The sequence below is a fragment of the Salarias fasciatus genome, chromosome 5, assembly GCF_902148845.1.
Source record: "Salarias fasciatus chromosome 5, fSalaFa1.1, whole genome shotgun sequence".
NCBI lineage: Eukaryota > Metazoa > Chordata > Actinopteri > Blenniiformes > Blenniidae > Salarias > Salarias fasciatus.
The window spans coordinates 24,865,721-24,892,802 of record NC_043749.1 but is presented as its reverse complement, the minus strand read 5'-3'; the positions used below and the strand labels follow the sequence as shown (position 1 = coordinate 24,892,802).

At 42.1% G+C, this 27,082-nt stretch overlaps 1 protein-coding gene across 2 annotated transcripts; it reads left to right on the top strand.

The window, feature by feature from the left end:
- The first annotated feature begins 300 nt into the window (after positions 1-300).
- Positions 301-27,036, top strand: nisch (nischarin). Of its 2 annotated transcripts, XM_030091967.1 has the most exons (28): positions 301-502; positions 1,617-1,700; positions 2,704-2,886; positions 3,431-3,479; positions 4,035-4,198; positions 4,304-4,399; positions 4,896-4,991; positions 5,074-5,226; positions 6,594-6,662; positions 6,850-7,035; positions 7,266-7,394; positions 7,611-7,724; positions 9,326-9,518; positions 11,359-11,477; positions 12,096-12,184; positions 13,541-13,825; positions 14,460-14,767; positions 14,883-15,094; positions 16,429-16,862; positions 17,071-17,240; positions 17,855-17,918; positions 18,365-18,503; positions 19,464-19,614; positions 21,207-21,326; positions 21,454-21,615; positions 22,771-22,943; positions 23,443-23,636; positions 24,824-27,036. In XM_030091967.1, exons 1-28 carry the CDS (start codon positions 422-424, stop codon positions 25,149-25,151), a joined length of 4,545 nt encoding a protein of 1,514 aa, XP_029947827.1. In that variant the 5' UTR covers positions 301-421; the 3' UTR covers positions 25,152-27,036. The 2 variants fall into 2 exon arrangements, with proteins under 2 accessions (XP_029947827.1, XP_029947828.1); XM_030091968.1 differs by lacking the exons at positions 12,096-12,184; positions 13,541-13,825; positions 14,460-14,767; ... (9 more) ...; positions 23,443-23,636; positions 24,824-27,036 and having other exon boundaries at positions 9,326-9,526; positions 11,359-11,447.
- Positions 27,037-27,082: the final 46 nt, after the last annotated feature.

The window sequence follows — 27,082 nt, the reverse complement described above, 5'->3', positions numbered from 1 at the left end:
GGTTATTTCATGAGCTTTTGAGACTAAACTGTGACAGTTCTGGCGATGAATATAAACAATGAGAAGAAAGAACAAAATGTTCCCATTAATAAACAATAGAAATGAATTCACAATAATTAGGTTGTTCTTGTATCAGGCTGTATTGAATTTATATCTCTTTATTTGTATTAAGTTGGTCTTTTAATTCTATGAGTGCAGCCACGTGAAAATTTAGTTAAACTTTTGGTTTTAAAGTTTGTCTCGGAGAAACTTTAAATAAAGTTTTTTTCAATCAGTCAGCTGCGTCGGTCATCATCACAACAAACATGGCGGCCGGAGGCAGCTGACTGAGAAGAGACGCTGGATATCCTCCCAATACCTTTATTTATTCTTTTTTTAATCACCGAGTAACACTTAAAAGTCATCTCGTCTCGACGTCAACATGGAGCCCGCCCCGTTTCCAGAAGAGGCCTCTGAGAGACAAGTGTGCGTTGTCGGCTCGGAGCTGGTGGAAAACTACACTGTAAGTCGATAGCTGTTAGCTTAGCATGTAGCAAGGCTCGCTGCAGGACTGCCGAAGTGACAGCAAGCTACAGTCAGTTAAATTTAATTTGTAGTTAGTAGAACAAGTGTTTCAAAATTTCTGACGTGATTTCCAATGGTTTGGTTCTCTGCAGCTGTATGTTTTTGAAAGAATGTTGCAGAGGAGCTAATTGCTAGTTGGTACCTGTAATGCTAACTGAGGTGTCACATAGTTTCACTTTCTTTTTTGGTTTACAGCCAGTCTTAACAAATCTGACAATAAGCCCGAGCCCCTTTCTCTCACTCTAAATGACTAATATGTTGTATGGTGTAATCTGCCGGAAAGAACAGACACGTATAAATCCATCCATCCATTCATCCACCTTCTTTACCTTTGTAACATACTTTACACTGACCAACTGCAAAGATGTGGACCATATGGTTGAGTTGTTATTGTTGTTCCAGAGTGAGTTCCACCCTTGCTCCAGTCCTGGTTTGGATGTCTTTCTATCATTAGTCCGCATGTTCTGAGGTTAATTGATGTTTCCAAATATCCTTGGTGTGATGGTTATGGTGCGAGTGTTATGTGACAGCTTTATGACCGGTCCAAGGTGCACACAGCCTCTGATCAGAATCATTTAACTTCACACAGAAATCCCTCACGACGAGACTTGAATCAGATGATCCTTACAGTGAGGCAACAGACCAAACCACTGTACCACTTGCTTCCTTCAGGACTGATAAACTGTTAAAAATTGTCATTTAGATCCAGAACAAACTGCATTTTTGTTAAATTTTAGAAATTTTCTCAAAGCGACAGATTTAAAACCCTCAGGAAAAGTATCAGTGGACCTTAATAATTGTACTATTATTATCATGAACATTATCATATGGAAAGAACGTAGTTGCTGTGTGACAGAAATGATGAAACTTGCAGGTGGTATTTGTGTGGAGAAAGGTTAGAAGTTGTCTCAGGTGAAGGATCTGAAGGAAAAAAAAAGCTTCAAATTTTTTGGCAAGTGGAGCAAGAGTGCTACATTTCAACCCTTTCACTGTAATTAATTTATAATGCATCTATGTTGAAAGCACTGACCAGGCTCATGTTTTTGTTTCAGGTCTATATCATCGATGTAACAGATGGGCAGCACAGATGGACCGTGAAACATCGTTACAGTGACTTTCATGACCTCCATGAGAAGGTAAGAGGCCACAGCAGGTCACCCAGCACCTGATAACACCAACACACAAACGCCATGTGAAGGAAGGAGCTTGAACAGTTTGCTCTTGTGATGTTAGGAACGGTGTCTGAACAATTGGCTTTCAATCTAGGAAATCATTTACAGAACAAAATGCAAGTCATAGTGACCCATTTTATGATTTTAAATTTTTTTTAAAGGGCAATAAGAATTTCCATTAGTTGACATTAGTATTAGTCCTGTCAAAACAAGACCAATTTCACTCAAATGGAAAAAAAAAATAAAATAAGAGAAGACACCTTGTATTGCAACTAGAAATGATTACTGTTTAAAATACAATTGTTGGAACTCAACAAATCTAAATTATCTTTATTTTCCTTTGGTTTAAATATTCATTTATTCAGAAATGTCCAGTGTTGATGCAACTTAAATGTGTTTGGTGCATAAGGTAGTAAAATGTAAGACGAATGGTTTGGTTCAAGGTCCTTATGAAATGACAACACAGAAAAACCCAAAACAACAAAAACAAACAGTTTTACCAATTTCTATATTGTGCCTACAGATTTAATGTTTATACATCATAGTATCTGTGTCAATTAATTATAACATAAAAAGAACAAAAAATAAGGATTTTGTGTTTATCACAACAAAATAAAGTTGTACTCCAACAATACTTGGAGTTTTTAAGAGCAGACACTCAACTCTCAGTAGGGTAGTCAGCAGAAGCTTCCCCCTGGAGAAAACCATCCAAAGCAGAGAAATGGAGAACAATTAACTACAACCAAAGAAATCATAGATTATTAAAAAAAAATTGGCAGTGCAGAAATTCACTGTAATTTCAGGCTCAGGCTGATGTATTTATATGACTTAATTTGTTTGAGCAAATTGTAAAACAAAGATAACCAGTTTAAGGTGGCACAGCGCAGCAGAATTGTAGCTTCACTGTCACCAGGAAATGTCTGTTTTGTATTATCATTTGAGTTTATCCTGACACGTGTCTCTCCAGCTAACAGCAGAGAAAAAAGTCGACCGGGGGCTTCTTCCTCCCAAGAAGATTTTGGGAAAGAACTCGAAGAGTTTGGTGGAGCGGCGGCAGAAAGAGCTGGAACTCTACCTACAAACACTTCTTCAGCAGTTTCCACAGGCCACACCCACACCGCTCGCCAATTTTCTGCACTTTTACCTCTATGTGAGTTAGACGCGTGATTTTGTTCTGTTCTGGACTTCGAGTACAACGCCTTTTAGAACTCAGCTTGCAGAAAATGGAGTTATACTGAGAACATGAAATGACACGTGCACCGTGAGCAGCACTTCATCACTTTGAGATGTAGGACACTGTGATCACATGGTAACGACAGAAAAGACCACTGTTGTCCTCAGAGAACTGTGCAGCACACAGCCCAGAGAAATCCCCGCTCATGTGATGCGTGATGAGCAGCATGTGACGATGTCAGAACAAGCAAATGCGTTATTTTATCTTTCTGCTTTGTTATTCATCATTCTGTGAAGGCTCATACAGTTTCAAGTATTTCATATATACAAGTGTCCTTCTTTCAGTAGTGTGTGTTTTATTTTATCTCAATGTAGTTCTGTAGTCCCAGTACAGACAATGAAAGAATAAATTAGAAATATAAAATAAACAATAAACAATAAACAATACAGTAGTATTTTGTGCTGAAAAGTAAAGTCTTGTAGCAAGTAGAAGTGCTCATAACCTTTTTCTTGGTTTGTAGGAGATTAATGGCATCACTGCAGCTCTGGCTGAGGAGTTGTTTCATAAAGGTATGATTAACCCGTCACCTCCGATCTGCTGCTCTAATATTTCCATACTGGTTAACAATTAATGAAACTTCTTCAGTCAAGTCTGGCGTCTCCTGCCGTGGCTCTTCCTGAAGTTTGTGTTAATAAATTAACTAATTATCAGTTTTCTAGTCTACAGTACTTATAAAGTTTCCTTCTAAACTGGTACTTTTAGTTTTACCATTTGAGTGTGAGACACCCAAACATTTCTATATTGTGGCTTCAGCAGCACTGTGAAAACCAGTTTCCATGTTCAGTGCCGAATGACCCTGCACAGCATTAAGCAGTGTGGGTGTAGTGGTTTACTACTCCAACCTCACAGCGAGAGTTGTAATGTTTTCCCGGTCCACGTATAGGTTTTCTCCAGGTGCACCAATTTTCTGTCATAGTCTTTAAAGTTTGCGTTGCAGAGAGGATGAAATGAATGCTGAACTGCCTTGCTCACTCTCTCTCTCCACTGCAGTGTATTTCACACAAGCTGCAGTCTTGTTCAGTTATTCATCTTAGTTTTTTTTTTTTTTTTTTGGCGCGGTCCAGGTGAGCAGCTGCTGCAAGCCGGAGAGGTGTTTTCCCTTCGTCCTCTGCAGCTGTACTCCGTCACCCAGCAGCTGCGGCTGGCCAAACCCACCTGCTGCAACGGAGACGCCAAAACCGACCTGGGACACATCCTCGACTTCACCTGCAGGCTCCGATATCTAAAGGTCTAAAACTCCAATCCCTACATCAGAAGGCACATTTTCCTGTTTGGCCCTTCTCTTCCACAGAGGAGGGGAGTGTTCACACAAGACTTTATCTCTGTTTGGCAGATATCTGGTACCAGGGGACCAGTCGGAACCAGTAACATCCAGGAGAGCACCCTGCCCTTTGACCTGTCTTTTTTTAAATCCCTGCTGCAAATAGAGGTAAGCCCCCTTTAAATATATAACTCATTCAATGTTATTCATAACCTTCATTTGTACAGGTGGTGTCATTGAGGGCTCATTTTCACAAACAGGTGTTGAACTTTGTCAGCGTGTTTTACATTCCTCCCTCCTTCAACACACCTGAGTCTAATGATTATGTTTTACTGTCAGTATCCCAGAAAAGCCCAGTGAGGAATCAGTGATTGTAATCTGGTGTGTTTCAGCACGCAGACACCTGAACCTACCCTGCAGGGGGACTGAAAGTTAGAATGAAAGTTGGTAAACCAGCTTTAATAACCTCCTGCCTTTGAACCGTTGAGCATTTCAGTCTGTCTTTTAGAACATCCCAGCAGAAACTATCCAACAAATTAATGTCTCTAACACACAGTAAAATTCCCAGATTTTCATGCTCATTTTAACTATGTGACAAGATAAGATATCCACTCAACACCAGCCTGACTTTTATCTGAAACTTAATTTCTGTGTTTGCCTTCAGATCAGTGAGTGCAGCTCTCATCAGATTCAAGGTTTGCCGTCACTGAGGTCGAGTCTGGCAACTCTGAGCATCCATCGCTCCACGGAAACTATGATGGTAACGGTTCCGCTGATATCCCCCGATCCACAGTGTGTCGTGTGTGGCGAGCACACTGACGTGCGATTTGTGTGATTTCCAGTCGGTTCTGGTCCCGGAAGCAAGCGAGTTCTCTCAGTGGGAACCGGAGGGGGTGGAGTCCGGATGTCCTGTGACTGCTGTGATCCCGGTGTGGAGAAACCTGACCACGCTGGACATGAGCCACAACTGCATCAGCACCATCGACGGCTCCGTGGTGAGACAAGAATCGCACACGTACACAGAGAGTCACGTGCCTTTAACCTGCATTTATTCTTTCTTAAAGAAAATGTTGTCATTCGTCTTTTATGGAAGTTGTGAGTCTTCATGTGTGAAATATTTCAAGTTTTGTAGTTGCAGCTTATCAGTCATGAAAGTTTAGAAATCAGAATTTACTCTGCAGACAGATCTCTTGGTGACTTTGCTTTGGAGCAAAGGCTCCAAGATTATGCAACTTTCTGCCATTTCAGACTCTAATGTCTCTGACGACCTTCAAAACAAAGCTCAAAACCGTTTTCATTTTAAAACACATTTTTAGGTCTCAACACCAATTCTGCTTTTTTTTTTTTTTTTTTTTTTTTAATTTTAAACTCTAATTTTTACTACAGTTTAACAATGGTTTAGAAAAGTGCTGTATAAATACAGTTTGTTATACAAAAGTATTAAGATATGCCACAAGATCAGATATTTCTCAATTCTTTTTATGACTACAGGCCTTAATTATAACAATCAAAATAAATAAAATGCTGTAAACTTCTGAGTTTGTGCAGTGGTATTAGAAACAACTGGAAAGAAAACCTAACTTCCCATTTTTTTTTGGTAGCACATTTACATTATTTTCAATAATTCTTTTTCTTCTTTTTGTATGTTGTAATCAAGAAAACACACAAGCTTAAAACTTTAATCCATAGACTTCTGTCCAGTAGTATTTGTTTACCCTAGTTTGTTGACGCGTCATGTTTTTATATTTTGAAAAGGTTTGTTCAAAAATTTTAACATGGGAACTGATCTATTGGTATATTTTTGTTTCTGATTTACTTATATGTGCATGTTATTTGTTAAAATACAAACCTGCTCCAATAAATGTGCTGGTTGCTGTGACAGGAGGTCAGGACATGCTGCCCTTTATGTGTCCCTCTCTGTCATCACAGGGTTAGAACATTCAGCCATATTGATCTCATTTGGGATTTTCCATCCTGTCCCGAGTTGATTTGGATTTAATTGGGCTAAATGCACAATGTGAACCGTATTAATGCCAATTGGACTGAGTACATTCTGTTAATGTTCATATTCATTCCACTTCTTCCAGAGTCTATTATGAACAAATGGAGATTTTTGTATCAGAAATACGATCAAAAATTCTTCCTGCCAGTTTCTCTTTAGCCAATACGCCCCCCAGTGGATGAATACAGAATTGTAGTTACTTTCATGTGAAAAAGATAAAGAAGTAAATGTGTATGTAAATGTCATCTTGCAGGCTGGATTCGACCACTGAGTGTCAAACTGCGTGTTTAAAGGACTGAAGGAGAGTTTTAGCTCATTCATTAGATATGAGAGGTGATTCTGGGTTTTTGTCTCCTGTAGAAACTGATTCCTAAGGTGGAGTTTTTGGACCTGAGCTACAACCAGCTGTCCTCTGTGGAAAACCTCCAGGTATGTGACAACATCAAAAAGAATATACTTGCTTGATTAGGATTTGTGGGAAATGATCTGATTTGGTCTGTTTAATGATTTTTTAACTCGGCCTCATGTTAATCCCACAGTTATGAACAAACGACAGGTAAAATCAGACCAACCGGGGTTTAGTTGTCACTGATTGTCATTTCTTTCATCACTGCAGCACCTCTACAACCTGGTCCATGTGGATCTGTCCTACAACAGTCTCCGGGCCCTGGAAGCCGCTCACACTCGCCTGGGAAACATCAAAACGCTGAGCCTGGCCGGTAACCAGCTGGACCGACTGACCGGTCTCACCAAGCTCTACTCTCTCGTCAATCTGGACCTGAGCCACAACCAGCTGAGCCAGGTAACGGCGCCAGTGGCATCCCGGGGGTCCTGTGGACAAAGTGACAGAGATCCATGCAGAGAATGAGACCGTTCAGAAGTTATTTCCAATGACATGCTCGATCCTGAAAATTAATATCTTATTTGGTGGGAAAAGTGCGACTGCAGCAATGTTTGAGAGAAATACAGAGATGAACGATTTTCTGCTTAGATTAATATGTTGGAGTGTTTTTGTTTGTGTTTTGTATCAAGTTGGAGGAAATCAAGAACATCGGCTCCTTGCCCTGCCTGGAGAAGCTCAACCTGTCCAGTAACCCCATGTGCATCATCCCAGACTACAGAACCAAAGTCCTGGCCCAGTTTGGAGACCGTGCAGCTGAGGTACAGCCAAAGCCGCAACAATGCAATTTTATTGATGGATATTTATTTTATTCCTACTTCTATTTGACTAAAAGAAATGTAACTCACAAGCAAATCATTGACTCCACTGCTCTGCGTCTCATCTCGGCTGTTAGCACTGACAGACTAAATAATCCCATTGTAACACGACCACTTTTCATTTGACAATCTGCCTTGTGTGTTTTTTGATGCTGTCAGGTTTGCCTGGACAGTAAAGTGACTACAGAGAAGGAGCTGGACACAGTGGAAGTGTTAAAAGCCATTCAGAAAGCCAAAGAAGTGAAAGACAGGATGAGCAGCAGCGACAAGAAGGTACGCCGAGGCTCTGTCCGTCTGCGTTCCTGGTATTTATGTGTCACGCTGACATTACTTCATGCGCTAAATGTAAAATAGGGTTTAAATCGGAGGTGCTGCATCCTGGCCGTGCACGGCCTCTGTCCTGCATGTTTTTTAAGATGTCTCTGAATGCCCCAACACCCAGGGATCTAATGAACGTGTCATGACCGAGCCTCACAGAAAGCTTCATTATGAGCCGCTGATTACAATTAGGCGCGTTGGAGCAAAGAGGCGTTGATAGCATGCAGGATATTGTCCCCGAGGACCAGGATTTGACACTTCTGTTTTAAATGAGGCTTTTTTTTAATCTATCTCAGTACCACAGTGTAGCCCAAGGCTGATTTCTTTCCTGCACATGAAAATGAGAGCATTTTGCTTGACTGAGTATTTTTAATAATATCTAGAGGCGTTCCTGGTCCCAGAAGACTTGGATCATTGAACTCTAATGAGGACTACACAACCTACAACTAGAAATCTTAATTATTTGTTTATTTTTGTGTTTGCTAGTATTATTAGCCATAAAATCTGCTGTGGTGGTTTAATCACTTTCACCTTTGTGTAGATCATTAGTTAACTACTAACAGATCTCCAATTCTGCAACATTCAAGACAAGCTGTGGGTTTTGAAAATTTTGATTTCACTCCTGTAATGCGGTGTTGATGGATGAGGGACAATAAGTGGACAACACTTACTGGCAAACCCTTTTTTCATTCACAAATCCATCAGCAGCAGAGGAACCAGTCAGTGAAGTGGCTGACAGCAGCGGGAAGCAACGTGTGCAGTTCATGAGTTAAATCTGTTCATGCAGGAGCAGTTCACACAGAAAATGTCTTTTCTAAAAAATAAACAGGTTTTGTGAGCCTTTTAATCATTTATAGAGCGCACTTTAAAACAAATGAAAATTCTTTAAAAAAAACACATTTTGAAACCTTTTAAACACACTATTACAAATAAATACAGTTTCAGATATTTCAAATACAGAGAACCTATTCTGCAAAGCATGACTTCTATTCAGATTGTGTAAAGAATCTAAACAGGCACAGAGAGAACATGCAGTCTCTGTATAGTTGCTGGAAACCAGCAGGTTGGAACCAGTAGCTCTCTTGTACTAACTACTGGACATCTGTGGTGCGTTAAATTACTTAGACATTTTTTATAACTTTTGAAATGGCATGTTTACACCTAAATGGTATTTTTCCAAACAAAATTGCATAGTTCTGTCATTTATTATTCAGAGGAATACACTTTTGTTTATTCATAATAGATAACATTTGACCCAGTGTTTAAGCTGAACACCCTCTCTGGACCGTTTAATAATGACTTCACAAAAACAATCTCAAGCTTGAAGAGAGCAGGATACTTAATGTTTACGTTGACATTTCTGCATGCATCAGATACCTTGCCGTTTCAAACAGATTTAGCTCATAAACTTCACTTTTCATAGTTAAGCTGCTGTAATGAAGTGAAAGCGTCGCCACTCGGTGTCGCTCTGCTGCTGATGGAGCTGCTGGTTGTAGCTCGCTGACGTGCTGAGTAGATGATCTCTGAAGGCTTCCTCCTCTCTGTCCTCTCGTCAGATCAGTGAGGAGACCAGGCTGTCTGCTGCCGCACCTCCTCACCTCTCCTCCTCCCCCTCCTCCTCTCCTCTCTCCGCCTCCTCTCCCTCCTTCCTCTGCTCCTCTGCCGCTGTTCCTGCTGCTGTCAAATCCTCTTCCTCCTCTTCCTCCTCTTCTTCCTGTCCGGCCCAGCAGGCTGCCTGCCCCAGCCAAGGTAATCATGTATGTATCAGGCTGTGCTGTGCTGAAGGAGGGAGGCGGGGGGGGGGGGGGGGGGGGGGGGGGGGTGTCTGTGGTCTTTCAGCCAATGATCAAACAGAGCCACAAGTGTTGGTCCTGAATGTTAAAACGTTTGGTTTCGAAAGCAGCTGGATACATGAATAACTCTGAACGGTGTTGGGAGTGACAAATAATATCGAGCTGATTTTTCTGACCAATCAAACGCAGACAGATTTCCTCATTTCATTCTAGCAGCCCAGAGATGTTATGTTTTGTTAAACAAATTCTCCAAAACTACAACAAATATGAGTTGATGATGATATAGAACAGTGAAAATTTAAGCAGCTGAATCCTCTCTGCTTTCTTCACTTGATTCATGATCAACCAGTTAATTGCTTCTCAAAGAATTGCTCCTTGAATTAGTTTGACATGTTTTGTTGTTTTAGTAAAATGCTCATTTGAGCTCTAGAGTTTCCCGTTTAGACAAATACATTCACAATTTGAATCAGTCACAACTAATTTTTTGATCCCACATTGAACATTTATCTGTATTTATGTAAAACAGACAATTCTATGGATGATATAAAGATAAATGTAGCTTTAGCAGACATTAGGAGTTAAAAATTTCAATCAGATTATGTAAAAATGCAGAAAATGTAGAGATTTTTATAGCTACAGAAAGTGTCAAATGTTTCCAAAATCTGTTTTTATTAAGCGATAAACACAACATAAATAAACTTGAGAGTTTAGCAGCAAAGACACGAAAAGTAATTACATTTTTCCATACATTATCAATTTTCCTTTTTAATTATCATTTGTACAATCAGTGTTTTTTTTTTTGTTTGTTTTTGTAGCTTCTGCTTTTGTGTGCAGTGAGTGTGGGCGTGTCTACTAGTGTTTGGCTTCTCTGTAATATTTTGGTCAATTAGAGATGAGGTCCACAGTCTTTCTGTGTGCAGCACCAAGGAAAATGGTTTGAAACCTCTTCTCAAAGTGAACAAAATAAAGAGAGATATATTTTACTTCATACAAAACTTGCTTTTTTTGGATAGAGGCATGAATTTTTTTTTTTTTATATATAATGGCAGCTAACACTAATGCCTTTTGTCTCTAACTGGCTTTTCTGAGTGATTTTTATCACATGGATTTTCCTCTGACATGCAACTGCATGAGAAACTGGAAATGAATTTTAAATCACATCACAAAATGTGCTACAGAAAAATAAGAAAAAAGCATTGAACGTGCACAGCGAGGCTGTTTCCAATGCGGTGGTTTTATGGCTGCTTTCACTTTGGAATCAGCTCTGTTTTCTTTGAAAGTTCTAACGTACAGCATTTAGACACGTGTGTTTTGTTCTTGTTTCACGTCTACAAGAAACTTTTAAAATAAGCATGTTAATACCTGGAAAGTCAAGGTTGAAGTTTTAGATGTTGCCTCTCCCTTCACTGTCCCTGCAGAGGGAGTAAAGTGTGAAAAAGGACAGCAATTTCACCTTCATGTGTCTCATAGGACAGTAAGGAGGAGGATATATAACGCCCCACAATGATGGATTCTGACCTAAATTCTGTGTTAATGTCTCTGCTTGTTGTGTCACTAACCTGCTTTTATAAGCTGATCACACTAATATAGTTGATTTGACATGCATGGATGTATTTTAAACCAAAGCCCAGAGCCACCTGTACTGTCACTCAAATTCATGATTTTTACAATTAACTTAAATTTAAACTTGTCCTTCGTCACTTTTTCAGCCTCGGACTGTGTCTTGTTGCTGAGAAGTTTGTTGAGTTTACAGATTTTCAGCAGCCGACGCCACTCATGTGTGTTTCCTGTTTTAGAGGTGACAAGCAGAGAAGAAGCCCCCGTTCCCCCCAGTCTCCTCCCTCCTGTGGACGCCGCCCCGCCCCCTGCAAACTTTAATGCCAACTCCCACCTCCTGTCTGCAGACCCCACCCAGGTGAAACACACACACACATAAAAAAAGTGGGACACTGTTAAATTTTGGATCATGTATGAGACGAGAACTACTCTCTTCACTTGTGAAGAAAAGCGGAGCTTCACACATTTTCTGAAATTTGTTGCTCCTATTAAAATCATAATAGTAAAATGTGCTTCAGCATTCAGTCTTATTTATATCTATCATAACATCCTAAGTTCTCTGGAAAAAGCAGAGCAGCGCTCATAGTCTAGGGATCAGCAGTGCAGCTGATTTTTGAGGAAAGAAAGATGCATCAAAGCCCCATCATGAGGGTGAGTTTGTGAGAACATGTCTGCTGAAAGCTGCAGAAAGACTTTAATCTGACAGCTTTCTGTCAAACGGGCAGAATTTCTGATTTAACTTTTTTTTGTTTGGGACATTTCGAATTGTTCATGTTCTGCTTTCTAAAAGGTGCATCAGATTTGATCATTTTCAGAATTTTCTAGAATTTTTTTTCCTTCAAAACTAAACTATAATTTTACAGGACTGAGCCCCCACCTTTAGATGAAACTGTACTGTTTGTGGCCCCTGATGTAAAATGAGATCAACACCTCTGGCTTAGATGTTTGTCTAATGTTGCTTTGTGTTTATCTGCAGGTTTATCAACCTACTGTCCAACCGCCCATCCACACACACCCTGGAGCTCCCACAAGTACAACCACTACTGCTTCTGTAGCCGCTGTCTGGTCAGTCTGAAGATCCATCAGTAGCCTCGTCACGTCAAAGCTCATCTCTAGAAACTGTTCATTCCCACTCATATTTATTTACTGCTGTTTGTTTTGTGTTTGCTCTTGATCTGAAATTTCAAAATCAAGCAAGGTGGTTCAAAATGAGTGGAGTATTTTTACAAAAAATGACAATGCCATTGTGTTAAATAATTCTTGTGCTTGTTAGGTTAATATTCATGTCTGTGTTCATGAGCAGAAGAGGATGTCAGCAGCGCTGAAATATGATCAAGTTGCAACTGCTCCATTGGCTTATTTTTTAACTGTCACTCCTCCATAGTCTTGCTTGATAATGAAGGTTAATACAGGTGTGACTGACGTGGCAAATATTCCTGCCGCATTTGCTGTTATTCACTGTTCACTTCATGTCTGTGTGTTCGTGTGTCGACTCAACTCAGCAGCTTATCCCACAAATGCATGATCTTTACAGAGATGGCATCTTATAAGTGAAAATAAACAGGCTTTCCAGTGATTTAACATGGTTTTGCAAAAAGCAATATTGAACTATCAAACACAAACGCCCTCACTCCGCAGAATGCTGCTTTTTTCAAATTGAAAGTGTGACAGCAAAAGACATCGCTCTGCAATTTATCAGACATAAATGGTCTCAATAGTCAATTCCATGAGTTCATAAACACAAGCCCAGTGAAAAGCAGTAATCTCAGAATAACTTAGATGAATGAGACGCTCTGCTGATGATCACGCTGATCTTTCAGCTGCTCCTTCCTGTCTTCACATCAGATTTTCCACAAGTTTTTAACCAGACGCCTTTCCAGATGTAACTCTGGATAGAATTCAGACCTTAACCATCCAGTCAGTCTCGCTGCTCTGACCTCCAGGTCACCGCTGCCCTGCTGTGCATAACATGGAAGAGAATCAATCATTAGCTGATGGAGAAGAGATAGGATTTATTAAGTTTATCTCCCGCTCCTTTACACATGTAACGACACTGGATTCTTATATAATTTCAATAATAAAGTAAAGTGAATTCAATGGTTGCCAAGTTTGACAAGGTCAAGGAAAGTTTCTTTCAACTAAAGTCTGCACATGAAGCACCAAACAATCAAAACCGAACATTAGTTTTCAGCTGTGGCTTTTCTGTCAGACAAAAACAGACTCTTAATTGCTGGATTTCAATCATCTTTAATGACGCCACAGAAAACACACACTGCTCCTCAGGAGTGTGTTTTCATTTCCACTGTCATTGTCACATCCCAGCTCCAAACCTCTCAGCAGCTTTGCTTTCTCTCTAAATGTGATTTTGAATCTGACTTTGTGCTGGAATAATATTCTAACCTTCATCCTTCTCCTCTCCAGCTGCGTCTGCTCCTCCTCCTCCTCCTCCAGACCGTTTGAAGCCAGCTGTCGGTCCTGCAGCGCTGCCCGGTGTCCTCTGCTCCCCCCTCACCTACTTTCCTTGTCCTCCTCCAATAAAGACTTCATTACCCAGCTCTCCCAGCGCCTGGGCTCCACGCTAGCAGAGCAGAAGATGAGGGAGGAGGAGGAGGAGAATGAGAACAGAGAGAGGGAGGAAGGGCAGAATGGCTCTGAGTCCAGACAGGTTCAGTCTCCTGTAGAGGGCACTGAAGTGAGCAGTCCCAGGTAATTCGGCTGTGAACCTGTCCTGGGTTTCAGGATTGCTGGTGGCGACTCCTTGTGTTTTCATAGTTCTTTGCTAAATAATATATTATTCGTATTTCACTCAAATCAAAGATATCCTGCAAATGTTGGTATTCTGGAGGAACTTGTTCGTTATTGAATTGTGTGTCAAATAACCTGTTGTTGGAGCTGTTTCAAAGAGGGAAAAAAATCAGTGTTGGCCTTTTATTTTTTCATTCAGTATTGTTACATAACTGCATGTATGACACAAAGGCTCAAAATAAAACAGAAAGGGACCAAACTCACTTTATTTTATATTACATGTGAGCTATTTTCAGATCTCTCTAGAGTTTCTGCCCGTTTTTAAGGGTCCCTCACATACCTGATATCTTTTCTTCTCTGAAAATTGTATTTTTAAATCTGTAAAAATCCTCTTTCATTTTCATTAAACTCTCAGATTTTATTTTGATTTGTTTTTATTTCATTTATTTGTGCAATATTCATTTGTGAGATTCCTCTACTTGTGGTTCATTCATCATCGGGTTTAATGATAGCTGACGCTTGTGGACACTTATTAACAAAGCAGTTTAGCACAAAAAGCTCATTTTCCTTTGTTGTTTTGTTCTTCTTATTCCAGTCCGAGCTCCAGAGACGGTTACTTTGAGATGAGTCTGGATAACTCTGCGGAGGAGTTGGTTGGCTCCTCCTCCTCCTCGTCCTCCACGCCGCTCCCGCCTCCTGCTGCCGAGGAGCCCGGCGGCCGTCAGGAGGAGCAGAGTGAGCGGGAGGAAGAGAAGGAGATTGGGATCAGCAGAGTTCTGTGGTGCTGCTGTGTTCAGGTAGACGAGGAGGTGGAGCAGAGGGAGGCGTGTCTGGTGCTGACTGACCGCCTGCTGGGCCTCCTCTATTTGTCACCTGATTTCACGAAGACCAGTCTGGACGCAGGTGAACACAGACTCCGTCAAATTATCTGTAATCAGCCATTAAAATCTGTGGCTGTGTGTGTTTTTTGTACGCTGCCTTTGGGGAACTGAGCAGTAATTTGTTCTCGTGTCGACAGGCCAGGAGCAGAGTCCAGCTGTGGAGGCGGTGCTGTCCAGCCTCCAGGTGGACTTCCTGCTGCCCTACTCCCGGATCCTGCTCTCCTGCCAAGCCGAACTCCCCGACTGCTGCCTGGCTCTGAAGCTCCAGGGCAGGTCGACCCGCTGGTTCATCTTCTCCAATGCAGAGCAGCTCCGAAGGACGAGAACCGAGCTGACAGCTCTGCTCCAGGTCAGACGCAGTAACGCTGTTTTTTAATTTGTTAATTTTTTTTTTTTTTTTTTATTCATCACTGGTGTGAAAATTCAATCACAAATATCCTGCAGATTCAGATTTATATCATATTTTGAGGAAATAAGTTAAACAAGAGACATTAAAGAGACATTAAAATATATTTTCACTTAATTTGGCTCCATTTGAATTAAAATAATCTGTCAAATGAGACAAAATAACAGTGTTGATATCATCTCAAACACAATTTTGTGTTGTGCTGCTGGTTCACCCACCAAAGTCAGAAAGTTTTCCACCTCCCATCAAGATGGTGTTTTAAGGCCCTCAGAGAAATGTGTGAAGTTATGATGATGGTATGAAAGGCAAGCTCGCTCTTTTTAACCACGAGATCCAAACTGGACCACCAAAGCTACAGACACGTTCTTCATGTGCTTATAAACCATCCCTATTATTTAACTGCCTTCATCACTCACAACTTTGGGTCATTTGGAGTCACAGATGAACCTATTCATATATTGTTCAAAGCAATACAAAACATACTTCCAAGAAATATCCAAAAAATGTTATGGAACGAGGAAGTTCAGAGAGAAATTGAACTTTAAGAAACAGTGTTCTTATGCTACATTAATTTACTACAAGACACACTTTTGAATAATGCCAAGCTTTAATTGAGTAATAAATACCCAAATATGAGGAATTGTAAACTGTATTTCCATATTCTGTTCCTGACATGGTGGCCTTATCCGATTATCTGTTCGTCGGTGGTGTGCATGTGCTCATGCAGGTATGCATGGGCGTGTGCACGCCTAATAACGGTTACTAAGACCCTTAGAAGTTCACATAAGTACGGATTTCTATGCATGTGTCTTCTGGTGGTGTGCATATGCACGCCTAATAACGGTTGCTAAGATCCTTAAAAATGCAAGTAAAGCATTATTTTTCTGTCAATTGGTGTGCACAGGCTGATAAATAATGATCATTGCAAGGAGCATTAAAAGTTTTAATGAGTAAAGTGTTATATTGTCTGCCTGCTGGTGGTGTGCACCGACAAAAGCAGGCCTATATAATTATTAATAGCTCATAATATACGTCAACTTTTTTTTTCTCTGTCTGTGGGTCATACACATATTATGTCCAATTCACATTGATTGTTTATGGCGTCCTTGTCCTGCAGTCAGACCAGGGACACCTCACTGTGAAGCATGAATCTTCACACTACACCACAGTGCCGCCTCTTTTAGACCCAGCACACAAAATAATATCTGGAAAACTGATCTTCAGTGCCTTTTGTATCTTCCAGAAACAAATGAGCATTTCTCTCTTCTACCTTCCAGGTGACTCACTCAGACCCGGAGCTCTCCAGCACTCCTCAGCTCCTTCCTCCATCGCTCCTCAACTCCTGGGAGCTGGAGGAGAGCCAGGCAGCCCAGGGAGGCTACACCGCCTACCTGCACCCCTCATCCTCCTCCACGTCTTCCTCCTCTGCTCCCAGCTCACACCTGCGCCTTCTCGACGCCTTACCGGAGGAGCCGTTACTCCCGTCACTGCTCTTCCTCACTCACAAACACCTCTGGGTGTTGAGGATGGAGCTCAGAGAGCTGCTGGAGAAGGAGGGGAGCGGCGCTGGCCTGCAGAACTGCTCCTCCTGGTGCAGACTCGTCCGTGTTCCCCTCGGCTCCGTGGTGCTTCACCCCGGGGAGAGAGACCCTCGGGTCGGGGACAGAAACGGCAACACTTCATCATGTTCTGACCCACAACACAGCCGCAGGTACAGAAGCTGTCAACGGTTCGACGAGGGCTCTAAATTGTTCTGCACCAGGAAACCGCTTGTTTACTAGAAATGAAAAGCTTGTCTTCTATTCAGACGAATACAGGATTCTTGAATAAATCATTTTGGGTGAAAACCATTTGAATCAGACTCTTAAACTCTTGTGTTTCTTGTGTTTCTTGTGTTTCGTGCTCGGCGTTGTGTTCAGGAGGAGTCACTCTTTGGAGCTGCTGCTTGGCGATGAGAAGCTGCTGACGCTCTTCCCTCTGGCTCCGGACAGGAGCGCCTTTCTGCTGGAGCTGAGCCAGCGGAGGGCCTCGCTGGACTGGCTGAAGGTGGTGGCGTTACCGCGGCCCTGCAGGCCGTGTCCGCATCAAGGTAGGAAGAACAAGAGGAGGCAGAGGCAGCACTTTATATAACGTCACAACTAAAAGGTATCCGTCAAAAACTGTCACGGAGAGGGCAACAAAACCCATAAAAGATTCACTGGTGTATCAGATTCAGCTATTATTCCATGCTCACATGTAGCTGCACCAGCAGCTGCTGTTCTAGAACATCTGCCCTTGATTTGCCTTATTTGTTTTCTTTATGGCAGAAAAAAAAATAATTCTGCTTTTTGTCAGTTGCTCAGAAGTTCCTCAGATCCTCTGAACTCATTCTGATTCTCTCTTTCCATTCCATATTTAATTCTATTACATGTTCATTTAAATTTATCTGTGTAGATTTGATCATTTTTGCTCGCTTTGCCAGTCAGATACAGTAGTATGCGAAGTTTTTCTATGGTTCTGTAGCAGTGTTCTGTCATATGGAGACATCTAGTGTTCCCAGATGGAATCAGCCTAACAGCTGAATAAAGTGATTCGTAGTCTAAAAAATACCGTGAATTCTCAAGTCTTTCTTTTTTGTTCTGCTGTTGTTTTTATTTTTCTGTCTAAATCAGCAGTTTTCTCTTCCAGTGGCTCAGCTTTGTTGTTTGGTTGATTTGTTTTCAGGCTGCTTCAGAAACAAGGATCAGTGTTGTTGTTCCAGAACCAGAAAGTCTCACAGCTCCAACAGGTAGATATTCATTTATTTTATTTTTTTTATCAGTTTTTTTTATTGGTCCAGCACAGAATAAGTTCTCTGTTCATTGCTGTAGAATCCTCTCTCTTGTGGAAGTGCCAGTGCGTTTGCAGATGATTGCTAGTCATGATGCACTTTGATTAGGGCCACGGTGCTGCTTTTTCTACTTTGCCAGTCCTGCAAACACAATGTGCAAAGTTATTTATCAGTGAGAACAAAAGACATTAATTTATCGCTAATAAGATGAACAGTCTGTGAATGCAGATTGGTGTCATGGAGCTTTGTATCGGTCTTGATGGAGCTGCTTATCTTTCTGCCCTTGAGCCAGACACAGAACTCAAATTGAAACTGAATCAACGAAATATCGCTATAAACGGGAAACCCATTTCCGTTTTCTTGACTGTTGTTGGCATTTACGTTGTTTTCCTCCTCCTCCTCAGTTGGGACTCCTGTCGTCTCCAGGTGGAAGAGAACCAGCCGTCCCCCCACCTGATCCCGGGCCTCACTCCAGGCCTGAAGCTCCTGGCTGGACTCGGAGAAGCTCAGCTGCTGACCTACTTCCACAGATATATCGCTCTGGTAGGAAACGGCCACAAAGCTTTCTGTCTGTTTCACTACTACAGGATTATTGACCTCAGTTTGTAGAGTGAAGAGTGAACACTGGCACTTTCTCACAATCACCGCTTTTTATTTTATTCAAGGCTGGAAGTCGGGTCTTTTATTATCCACAATAAAGCCGTATGAACTCGACCGGCCATAACATTATGACCACTGACAGTTGAGTGAATGACCATTCTGTCCTCATCGATCCATGAGGAAGTGAACTTTTATTCCCCCCAAAGCTGAGGTGTTACAAGCAGAGAGCCTTGCAAAAGCGTCAAGATTGAAGTTTGAGAAGGATGAAATTATGAAGTCTAAAGCACTGGGTCAGCACATCTTCAGAGCTTAAGCTCACGCGGGATGTTCAGTCTTCTGTGGTCTGTGTCTGTCAAGTAAGTCCAAGAGAGGACAGCCAAGGCTTGCGTGTGTGATGGATGGACAAATACAGCTCAAACTGCTGCAGAGGTCAAAGCTAGTTCTGGTAGAAAAGTCTCAGAATATGTTTGTTAGATATGAGACTGCAAAAAGGAAAAAAAACACCCCTCATAATATTTTTCCAGTGGTCATAATGTTAGCATTATTATTATTAGAATTCAAGTTTAGAAAACCCCAGGTTCATTTTTTCAACTTAATCAACTCAGGATGAAAAAAATGGGTTGTCACATATTCAGGTTTTTGTATTCAATTATCGTTATGCACCAAAACGGCACAGGAAACACAGCAGATGTCTGAGCTGGTCAGACATCAGATGTGTGTAATGAACGGTGATCATTCCCAAAAAAAAAGTCATCCAAGGGCTTTAAAATGCAGCCTCTGAAATGCTTTAGATGGCAGCAAGGAGCCAGCAAACCAGTCTCTCATTTTTATTGGGAATAAAACTGTCATTTAACAATCTGTTTTCCATTTTCTCTTATTTTTTTTCCATTTCTGTAAACTCAGTCTGAGGCGGAGGAGATCAAGCAGGTCCTGTGGCTGTCCGTGGTTCTCTACAAATCTCCAGAGGCCGAACTGACCTGCTGTCTGCTGCTCTCCACCGACTCCATTTACTTCCTGCTGGAGGACTCTGCCGCCGCGCTCGGCCATCACTCAGGTGAGATCCATCGACACGAGTGGCTCAGGCAGAACAAGATAGGATTATGTTTCCAGACCCCGGCGCCTCTCAGGAGTCATTCATATTTTACTGACTGCTGTTGGCGCCGTCGGAGCTTCTTTCCAGGACCGGATTCTGCAGAAACTTGAAAACTTCCATGTTTTACCCTGAGATTACTGAACTGACTCTCAGTCTAACAAATTCTTTCAAATGTCACAGGTTGAAATTCCTTTCACATAAAAATCCAACTCATCAAAGCTGGAGGCTGTAATCCAAATTCCAACAAGGTCGGACTGATGTGCAAAATAAATAAAAAAATACTGAATAAAAACAGGTTTCAATGATTTACAGTTTTTTTAATGCTTTGCTCTCCTAAAATTCAAAAGTAATCAATGTCATTAAATGGTCAAATATCTTAATAAAATGTGCTTTTCTGAAATTTGCACATCAATCCCATTTGTTTCGTTACCTCTTATAAGTGAGGTTTTACTTTCTGCACTTGATAGTTTCAGAAATGGAAATCTACCAGTTCAACTTGGCTCCTCATATTTGTTTTTTCTTTTTTCTGCTGTTGTACATCCATCATGAATCTGCCCATCTAACTCAGTGTGTCAAATAATAGCATTATAATCTATAAACAACTAAAACTCTAAATCTCTTTGCTTGAATGCAAAAAAATTATTAATATATCATTAACAAGTTCACATTTAATGAAGTGTCCGTTTGCAACATATGACAAATGTGAAATTTCAGTAAAAGAACTGCAATTTCTGACACTTAATACAAACCAAAGTGGGATTCAAATGTTATACTCCTGTGTGCCCCTGGTGGTCAAATAGATACATTGCAGTTGATGTCATTTTTTGTCACTGCTGGAAAATTTCAACTATCGAGCTGGATTGGGCTCTCTGGGGGGCCAGTAACGGCCCGCAAACCGTACATTTGACATCCCTGATCTAACTTAATATGTGAGAGTGAGTTAACGAGAGAGTTAAAAGGAATGTTTCATCCTGGACTCTCTCTTGTGATTCCCGCAAAGGAAACATGTTTAATTGTTTTCCAACATTTTTTCCCAACCGCACTGTAAAAGCGTTATTATCACGGAAACTCAAACTCATTCTAACCTCGTCATTTCTCATGAATACATTCAGCTAGAACATGATGAATCACTGCCGGTTTTAATCAAATAAATACTTTTTTAACTCTGATAGTATTTCTAAATTGGTTTAATTTGACATATTTTCTTCCACATATCATTAGAGGGCGGTAATGCCCCACCATTGGTACACACACCTCAGTTTGAAAATCGCTGGTTGAATTCAAGATGTGATGTGGGAGAGTTACAGTGTTATATCTTAAAAACTAAAATATTCAATGTTTCAACAATATTTTGTGAGATCAGATGTTTTCTTTTTTCAACTGGAAGCCTTAAACGCTTAAAAAATACTTGAAGCTTTTCATTTCATTTTAGTTGACTGAATTACTGATTTTCTAATTTGTCTCAATTTACCTTCAGTTTTTCATATTTTTTCCATCAGTTTTTGTGTTTTGTGTTTTATCTCTGCCTCTGTGTGTGTGTGTGTGTGTGTCAGTGTTGGACATATCTGACCCTGGAGATGCAGACACGGCTCTGTGCTGCTGTCTGTCCATCAGACTGTCGGAGCTGCTGGCCGTCAACGTGGGACTGTTCGACCAGTACTTCAGAGTTGTCGGTCGGTGGATTTTCACACACGGCTCTTCCGCAGCGCGCGCAGAGATCATGCAAGTTTAAACAGCTGCTCAGTCATGGCGCTGGCCCCGGCTCTCCGCCGGCTGTGCTCTCTGGCTCCGTCTCTGCAGGGCGCTCGGCCGAACACATCGTCTGCTGCCTCAGCAGGGACAGCTACGGCACGGGCGTCTTCCTGCAGGAGCTGATGTCGGCCCTCAGCCTGCAGCAGCAGCTTCCGCCTCCGGAGCCGTCGGATCAGGACTTCTACTCTCAGTTTACCAGCACAAACACAGGTACACGTTTGAACAGGCTCCACTCAGCGGAAACCGAATTTACTGACTCATTCCTCTCCCGTCTCTGTAAAACTAACAAGAATCCATTTAATCAATATAACAATCACATAAAATGATGACAGTAAAATGTCAGTTTTCAAAAAATAATCACGAAAGGTTTTTTTTTTCCTTTCTTCCCCCCATTCTCTACAGCTTTATACCTTCTCAAAATTGCATCCCAGAGCAATTAAATATCCATCGCAATTGTGGTTTTTAAATTTTTATTTATTAAATAATGTAAATTGACAAACATATAGAGCAAGGACAGAAGGGCAGTGTGGTGCGCAAGAACAAACACAACAAAACACAACAGTTGTGTGAATAGAGACGCATTCCACTAACGCCCACCAGCCAGCGAGAGGAAGCTGGACATGAGGAGACACAACATGACGAAATGGTAATCACCGGAAGTGTGGTGGTTCAACAAGCAAAATCAAGTTCATTAATCAGTCTGTTCGCTCCTTAGTAGTGATCAAACCGTGACTACACAGGAGGAAGTCCTTTTACTAAATTAATGAGGAAGTAGATCCTATTTGGAGAATATGTGGCTCCATCGGTTTTAATCTATTTTTCACATTACACTATGGATAAAGGCCTTTTTTATTATGACTGACTTGAAAAATCACTAAAGAAGCAAGTTAAGTCTTTAAAATCTTGAACTGAAAGTTTTAACTTCCTTGTATTTCAGTGTGTGGCTTGTAAAGTTCATTCGTCCACATGCAGTCGTCGGGGCGTGTGGCATCCTCGGAGTCTTGTTTTGTTGTTGTTAAACGGTAAATTTCACAGTTGGTTCCTTTGTGTTTTAATGGTGATTCATCAGTTTCAGGATATTAGAAGAAGATTTTTCTGATGTTTTCACACAGTGGGATCTCCTCATCGCTCGATGAATAATTTGAATTCTGTTTTGTTTATTGCAATAAAATCAATTCTCTTTGGAACAGATTGAACCTCCAGACAATGAAAATAAAATAAGATGAGTTCTGATGAATAACAATGAAAATAAACACATCTCACATAAGCAGGCCTGCTCCAAACAATTTATTTTGTATGAAGGAAAATGAGGCTGCAGATTTTCAGATGGGCGCTGGTAATGAGATTCTTGTTCCTTTGCCACAGGAAAGATGCAAAACTACGAGCTGGTCCACAGCAGCAAGGTGAAGTTCATTTACCCCAGTGAGGAGGAGATGGGAGACCTGACCTTCATCGTGGCAGAGAGGAAGACTCCTGCCAGCGCGGCGTCCTCGTCCTCGCGCTCTTTCAACGTCCTGCTGTACCTGCTGGTCTTCCAGGTCAGAACTTCCTCCTCTGTATACAGTTTGCAGGAGGTGTTGGGGTTTTTGTGGCAGTGTTTTTGTCTCCAGCATCTCTTTTCATGAGATTTAATCTTTTCGAAGTAGAGGTGTGATCACTGCTCCACAGGTGTTACACCCTGCATTTGAAGACATTTCTGTACTTTCTCCATTTTGCATTCTTCAAACTGGCTTGTTTCTTGTGTTCAGAGTGACTGTGAAAGAATGAAAGTAACTTATGGTAACAGACAGGATTTAACGAATTTAAGAGGCTCAAGTTAGATCAATAACAGCCGAATGCCAAGACTTCTTTTCCTTCCAGTCATATAAAGTCTGATCGGTTTTATTACCTACTTTCTTTTTTTTTTACTTAGCATATGAAGAACTCATCTTTCTGACTCAAAAATATAAGTTTTTAAAAGTCATGATAGATTTTCCTGAATCAATGCTGATAAATCACCTGAGGACTTATTTCCTGATTTTCACTGTGTTCCTGCAGGTCCAGGCCTCCAGCGGCCAGGCCGGCCAGAGCTCCTCCCTCTCAGGCTCCTCCTCCTCCTCTGGTCCTGGCTCGGCCTCATCTCCTGTCCTCCAGCCCCGGACCCTCATCCTCACCAGCACCGACGTCTTCCTGTTGGACGAGGACTACGTCAGCTACCCACTGCCCGACTTCGCCAAAGAGCCTCCGTCCAGGTGAGCAGAGCGCCACGTCTCTGGAGCTCCGTCTGTTTCTCAGCAGAACGGCAGCTCGGTGCGCCGGAGCTCGCACTGTCCTGGTGTGAATATCGCTTTCAACTCGTTTCAGTCAGATCACTCAGAATGAATAATTCCATTTGCTTTTGTTTGAATCTAGTCCATTCATGTCCTCTCTGCTTTGTTCAGACCGGATCAAAACGGTCTGAAGCCTGTCGCAGCCAACGAGCTGGTAAAAAGCTCGACACGTCACCGGTCCTGTGAATGGGCTCACCGATGAATGCGTTTCATTCATGTGGTGTATTATCAACACTTCACACACACACACACAGTCACCAGGTACCCACACTGGTCTCTGTGTTACTTGATGAAGCTGTGCTACCACAAAAAAGTTATCGAGGTCCAGGAAAAAACAAGCAAATTCCACAGGAAGCTTCTGACATGAAGGGAGTCTTTTTGTGAGGCAACAGTGCAAACCACTACAGCACAGTTTCACCCATTTGTTGCTTTTATTTGAAGATACTGCCATAAATTCCTGCTTTACTGTGAAGCCTGCAGTGATAGATTACTGTTGTTACCTTTGAGGCCTTGGCTCTTTTGGCACTGGAGGCTTTCTCCCAGTCCTCCTGTAAACTGTTCGATCCTCCATCTTCCTTTGCCCATTTGTGGAAACAACCTTTGGCAGGACACAGAAACCTGAATTTCCTGTGGAGGTCGAGCTCCTTGTTGCCGCTGGCGCATGAGACAAACGAAGCAAAGGAATTTGAGGAGGTGAAAACTTTCAGTGTCTGTAGAGAGCGACTGTCGACCCAAAGGTTTGATTCTCCGAGGACAGAGAAGGAGCGCTGCTGGAGGCAGCCATGTTGCTTCTCCTTGGTATTCAGTCCATCGATCAACATCGACAACATCAACATATTGCCAGTTGATCATTTTGAACTGGCAAATGTTTCTCTCCGACATTCCCATCTCCCACCTGCATTCAGCTGCACAGATGAACTCATTCGTGTTTAGTTTGAAAACATGGATTTCTTGGTTCAGTTTTTTTCTTTCAGCCACATTTTTAGAAAAAAGAAAAAGCCTTTTTAAGATGCAGAACCTGTTTTGTTTTTTTCCATTATACACAAAGATAATCCATCAGATGAAGGAACCTTAAGGCTTCATCGCGTCATTTTCGTGTCGTCCTGCAGGGAGCGCTATCAGCTGCGGGAGGCTCGGAGGATCCGGGACCTGGACCGGGTCCTGCTGGGCTACCAGACCTACCCCCAGGCTCTGACCCTGGTGTTCGACGACCTGCCCGGCCCCGACCTGCTCTGCCACCTCACCATGGACCACTTTGCCGCCGGCGGGGCGGAGGCCCCGCCCAGAGGGGGCGGGGCCGGCCGGGGGGCCGAGGGCGAGGTGCAGTGGTGCGTGTTTGTCCCGGGAGCCGACAGCAGGGAGAGACTGATCTCGCTCCTGGCTCGACAGTGGGAGGCGCTGTGCAGCCGGGAGCTTCCCGTGGAGCTCACCGGCTGACCGACGGACGGGTGGAGCTCTGGGAGCTGATTGGTCAGCACGGCGGGCTCGTTACCGAGACGACACCCAGGTGATTCCAGGGTTCAACTGGTTAAAGGCCTCAGTGTGCTTCAAAAGCAGCAGCGGTTCTGAATGTTCACCAAGTGCACGGCTTCTAGAAAAGGCTTGAAACATCAAGTCGTGAGGTGTGTAGAATTTAAAGGGCTTCCTGGTGAGAAAGAAAAACACATTTATATAGATCATTTTTTCGATATTATCATTTGTTGGTGTTTTTCCTTGTAATGAGTGAGGCCCAAGCCGAGTCCTCAGTTTACCGAAAAGGAGCCAAGTTCATGAGATATTAATGGTTTCTCCACTCAGGAGGACTTCTCAGTTTCCCTCCTTTTTGTGTGTATCAGTTTCTTATTTTCACACTGGGATAGCTGTTATTTGGTCCTGAATGTGTGCTCACCTTCACCTCCTGGGTCAGTCACACGGCTGCTTATTGGCTCAGCTTTCTTACGAAACACAGTCTCTCCTTAGATCTGGGAATAGTCGTGGAATTATGCCACTTTCATGTTGCATTAATCATGTTTCAGCATGAAAAACACAAACGATCTCGTTTACAGAGCAGGCTGCAGTGACTTTTTACTTCAGAAATGTTATAATACATATTACACTCCTTACACTATCTTAAAGATGTAATTTTTTTTTCACACCACTTTTTTTTTTTAAGGAAGTCAGTGATTTTGTTTTCTATGTTGCTTCTGTTATTATTGCTGCAGCCACAAGAGGGCGAAATTAACCTGCTCTCCTGGTTTCAGTGTGTGCAGCTGAGTTGCATTGAGGAACTCTGACGGTTTCACAGCTGATTTCTTGCGTGCACATGTCATATTATGTGTGTGTGTTAAATTATTGGTGATTAGTGACGGATCCGCTGCTCCAAAGCAAATAGTTGGATACTGGGTGACAGATAAACGACCCAACCAGCACGTTGAAGCATACTGAGGCCTCGGGTCGACCTGTCCACCGGCTGGAGGGATTCGGTTCTGCTGGCTCCGCTGCAGAGCTTTTAAAGGGACCCGAGGATCCAGAGAGCGCCGTGAACAGAGCAGGCCTGTGACCTGATCGCAGCCAAAACTGTGAGGATTTCTGCGACGACTTAATTACTTTTAAAGCATCAGGAAGCTGGATTAGGAGCCTGCCTGGCGTTGCACAGCAGGGGGCGCTGCAGACAGTCCACAGGAGTTCAAAAGGATTTCTTATTTTGTTTTTTTGAGGAGCAGTTTGTCACTTCAGGTAAATTATCTTCTCCAGAGTCAGACGAGAGGAGGTCCTAACTCAGCACAAATCCAGGAAACGGGCGAGCAGCGAGCTCAGCCCGTCCAGACAAACACCCACCTTTAAAGCTCCAAAGTCGTTTTGATTTATCGCTGTTATTTATGAGAAGTTGCTTTAAAACCAAAAACCTCTGGGTTGTGTTTCCCCGTGTGTTCGGTGTGACTCTGGGCAGACGATGAGAAGCAGCACACACACACCTGAGCTGCTGGGCACACACTGCTCTCCCAACATTTTAATTCTTGCACATTAAAGTGATAGAAGCAGTATTATTGAACTGTACATGGAAGCTTTTTATTAGTATTATATGAATATACTTGTTGCTTTGGGACAGGCGGGTGTTTTCCATCCGGAAGCTGATTTTGTACTAAACAATGAGGACGTTTCCATCATGTAATATCATCAATTGTTCATATTTTTTTTATATTTTCTTTGAGTTTTAATATGTTTTTGTACATTATTATTGTTGACTGGTGTTGGACTCTCTCTACCCCTCACCACCGTCGTTTACATTACATCTTGTTGTCTTGTTGAAGGGGAATGCCACTAAATAAAGTGAAATTAAAAATCCCTGTGCAACAGTAAAGTGATTTGGTGTTTGTGATTCTGCAGGA